This window comes from Colobus angolensis, unplaced genomic scaffold (genome assembly GCF_000951035.1).
Source record: "Colobus angolensis palliatus isolate OR3802 unplaced genomic scaffold, Cang.pa_1.0 Scaffold76, whole genome shotgun sequence".
NCBI classification, from domain to species: Eukaryota; Metazoa; Chordata; class Mammalia; order Primates; family Cercopithecidae; genus Colobus; species Colobus angolensis.
The window spans coordinates 1,330,475-1,334,576 of record NW_012121376.1 but is presented as its reverse complement, the minus strand read 5'-3'; the positions used below and the strand labels follow the sequence as shown (position 1 = coordinate 1,334,576).

At 58.4% G+C, this 4,102-nt stretch overlaps 1 protein-coding gene across 1 annotated transcript in view; it reads left to right on the top strand.

Moving 5' to 3' along the window:
* Positions 1–2,724, top strand: part of TRAPPC2L (trafficking protein particle complex 2-like) — a 6,302-nt gene extending 3,578 nt beyond the window's left edge. The window contains exons 5-6 of the mRNA XM_011927992.1: positions 850–2,473; positions 2,585–2,724. Coding sequence (XP_011783382.1) covers positions 850–898 — 49 coding nt within the window. The 3' untranslated portion in view covers positions 899–2,473; positions 2,585–2,724. The remainder of the gene's footprint in view (positions 1–849; positions 2,474–2,584) is intronic.
* The last annotated feature ends 1,378 nt before the right edge of the window (positions 2,725–4,102 follow it).

Sequence of the window (4,102 nt, the reverse complement as noted above, 5' to 3'; positions counted from 1 at the left end):
TTTTTATTGAGACAGAGTCTGGCTCTGTTGCCCAGGCTGGAGTGCAGTGGCCGGATCTCATCTCACTGCAAGCTCCGCCTCCCAGGTTTACGCCTTTCTCCTGCCTCAGGCTCCCAAGTAGCTGGGACTACAGGCGCCTGCTACTTCGCCTGGCTAGTTTTTTGTATTTTTTAGTAGAGACGGGGTTTCACTGTGTTAGCCAGGATGGTCTTGAGCTCCTGACCTCGTGATCCACTCGTCTTAGCCTCCCACTACCTGATCTTTTATGTTGAATTTGAACAGTCAGGAACCTGGTTTGCAGGCATCTTCCGAATGACCCACAAAGTAAACAGACTTAACTTTTGAATGGCATGAGGGAAATGTGGGGTCCACGCCTACACTCCAGACTTGCTTCCAGCGAGTCCCCAGTTCCAAGACATAACTCCTTGTGGTTGGCAGGCAAGAGGATGCTGCAGTGACCCCAGCCAGGCCCTTCCCTCCACCAGGACTCAGTCTTGGGGCCATCCTGAGTCCTAGATGGGAGCAGGCAGGTGAACGTCCATGCAGTCTTGCCTCCTGGGCTGCACAGGCCTGTCCTTGCCACACCACCATCCTGCCTGCCCATGCTGCTCCTTCCTCCACCCCTTCCTGGGGCCTTGGGAGACTGCACAGGGAACTTGGAGGCAGCAGATGGGTTCTCAGTGCCTGGTGGGGCGGGACTCCTGTCCTGGCCTCTCAGCTGAGTTCACGTTTCTGGACCCTGGAGAAGGCCCTGAGCATCCTGTGGACGGAGCCCTGCTGCCCTGCCTGTCTCCGTGAGCAGAGAGGTGGAGGGCCTGGCTTTCCTCTGAGCGGGTCTGTTTCTCTTAGCAGGGCCTTTGATAACATGGCGACGTCCATGATGATGCAGGTGTGCTGAATGAGCTGTGCCGCCGGCCATCGCAGAGGATCCCACGCGTGACCGTGGGGGCCATTGGTCTGTTCTCGTCGCCTCTTCCTGAGTGGGATGCCCGGGGCTTTCAGGGCAGGCAGCTGTGCATGTTGTCTCAACTAAAGGTCTTGTGAGATGAGACTTGGCTTTTTCCTTCCGTGTCAGCCAAGGATTTAACTAAGAAGAATTCAACTAAGGACTTTCAGGGGTGTGGGCAGAGGTTTGGGATTAGATGGTGCAGGAAGCCTGTCCCCAGTTGTCCCGAAGGGGCAGAGGCAGGGGCGCCTGGAGCCAAGAGTTCCTGAGCCTGCAGGACCTGTGACCATGTGGGTCGCCCGTTGGCTGAACAGGTGGACTGGTCTGGAGGGGGCGGCCTCCTGAGCCCAGAACCAGCCTAGGATCTAGGGGCAGAAGGGGAGCCGGCGTGTGCCTTCCCACAGGGGAGGACCCTCCTCTTTCTGGACTTGGCCTCCATTCTTTGCATCTGGCCCAAAGTCTAGACTCAGCCCGGCCTGAAAAGAACCCTTGTGAAACCTGGGAAGCCTCGTGGCCCCGTGGCGTTGGCTCAGCTGCAGCCCTCATCCTAAACCCTGGAGTGCAGACTTGAGGCGCCCCTTCCTGCCTGTTGGTGCTGAGGGGTTAGGTGCTGTGTCGCTTGATGACATGGCTGACTACCACCCAGGGCAGCGGCCAAGCCCATAGTGGTGTCAGTGCCGCCGGCGTCCTTGGGGTCCAGCAGTCGAGGCTCAGCCAGCTGAGGAGACCCCCCCAGAGCTGGTTCCAGCACCGGTCCAGGACTGGAGAGTTTCTCAAGGACCTTGAAGACCCCAGGAGCCCCTGTAGCAGGAAAGGCTGTAAGGGGGTCAGCCTGGGGCAGACACAGGGAGGGGAACTTTCTCGATACATATTTGCCTTTTCATCCCATCCAGCAAGCACAGTGTTAATTTTATATATTATAGAAGAAGAAATCAGCCAGGAGTGTGTGTGAAAACCGCGTGCCCCAGGCCTCCCCCGCCCCAGGGTGAATTGGAAGTCCTGGCGTGGGCCGAGGCGCACCAGGCAGCTGGTCTGGGTGCACGTGGGCCACAGGCCACCCTCACAGGGTTAAATCTTTAACAAGAGCCTCGTGTTTGTTAGAAGGTGGGATCCCAGCCCAAGCACCTAGCACCCCCCCACAGCAGCCCAGTGTGAAATCTTTGCCTTTTAGTGGGGATTGCTCCTGCCTGAGTCCTGGCTGTGGTGGGGACTCTGCACGTTGCTAACCCAGCATCCATTCTCCTTCTTACTAACAGAACTCCGGTGCCTCTGCACAGTTCTGACAGTGGGCAGATGAGAACCATGTCCTGGCCTCCCTCGCAGCCTGGGGTGTGCAGCTGTGGCATGGAGGTGGGTGGTGCTGGGAGAGACTTGCAGGGAAGCTCCTGTGAAGGGGGCTCAGCTGCCACGTGCAGGGCCCTTCCCCTTTGCCTTCTTCCTGCCTGGAACATGGATGTGATGGCTGGTGCTGGGACAGCTGTCCTGAGAGCATGAGGAAAGAGTCACACCCTGAGGACAGTGGCGCTGATGCACAACGCGGGAAGGACCCTGGGTCTTTGCTGACACAGAACGCAGGAAGGACCCTGGGCCTTTGCTGACACAGAACGCAGGAAGGACCCTGGGCCTTTGCTGATGCACAACGCGGGAAGGACCCTGGGCCTTTGCTGACACAGAACGCAGGAAGGACCCTGGGCCTTTGCTGACATACCAGCCCCGGACTACTTAAGTTCAGCTTTTTTTAAATGTAAGAAAATAAACGCACCCCTCTCTGATTTAAACCACTGCTATTTGGGTTTTCTGTTAGGTGTAGCCAGACCCAGCTGTAAGTACTTTTTACGTTAGGGAGTTTTCACAAGCATCGTAAGGCACCATCCCCATTTTAAGTCCAAGGAAACAAGTCATCTGCTCACCTCTGATCTGACAGCAGAACTGTCACATGGCAGCTTCGTGCTGTCTCCACCCTGGGGTTGGCCTCGTGGAGGGCCACAGTCCTCCTGCCCGCTCCTTCCTCGACCCCAGGCGACTTCTGCTGGACACCACATGGGGCAGCCCCTCCTCCCCTTCAGGCAGCGACAATACTGCCTCTTTCCTTCTGCGGACAGGGGACGATGAGCCTGTTTGTTAGTTGCCCACCCGAGCCAGCCAGAGCATCTGCCTCCTCGACGCAGCCGCAAAGGCCTCTGCGGGTCATGGCCCAGGGTCTCATCACCTGGAAGGGCCATGCTGAGGGGTTCCCAGGTCTTCCTCCGCCTTGGCCTGTTCAGGTGTCAAGTCCACAAGAAAGGAGGGACTCCCCAGGCTCACTCCACTGTCTCCTTGCAGTGGCCACACAGAAGGCTGCAGATGGACAGGAACTAACCTGCGACGTGGGCTAAAACAGCCAGGGACCGGACACACCCATGGGTGTGATACCTGCGTCAAGGCCAGCAGCAAACCCTCGCTGAGGGCCAGACCCTGGTTCTGGGTACTGAGCAGTCAAGGGCTGCCATCTGCCAAGTGCTGTGCTTGCCTCAGGCCCCTCCTACAGCCCCCAGCTGTGAGCAGTGCGCACTGGGCCCTGCTCTGTGTGGCTGGGCAGCTTGACTTCCCTTCTGGGCTAGGCCTGGCTCTCACTCTGATGCTGGGACAGCCCCCTCAAGCCCACCCTGAAGCCAGACTTGCTGGCAAACCAGCAGAGGCCTGGGCAGAGCAGCTCACAGACCACAGTGCCCGGGGCCCCAGAGTGGACCTCAGGCAAGATCAGGACAGATCTTGGAGGGCCATGGCGGCTCCTTGGTTGGGTATCCCGGTAATTAGGTCAGAGAGCTCAGTCTCCAGGCCTCCACCGTAACAGAGCACCGCGTGGAGAGGCTTCAAACCACGGGAACGTGTTTCCGCCCCGTGCTGGAGGCAGAAGTCCAAAGGCTGGATGTGGCTAGGGCTGGCTCCTGGAGGCTCTGGGGCGGGTCTGCTCCAGCCTCTGCAGCCACTGCCGGCCCCTGTCATCCACGGCATTGCTCCAGCCTCTGCCTCTGTCCTCACAGTCTTGGAGCGTCTCTTGGTCTCTGTAACCAGTGTGTGTTTGGGTTTAGGGCCACAGGTAACCAGTGTGTGGCTGGGTTTGGTCTCATGTAACCAGTGTGTGGTGTTTAGGGACTGCAGGTATCCAGTGTGTGG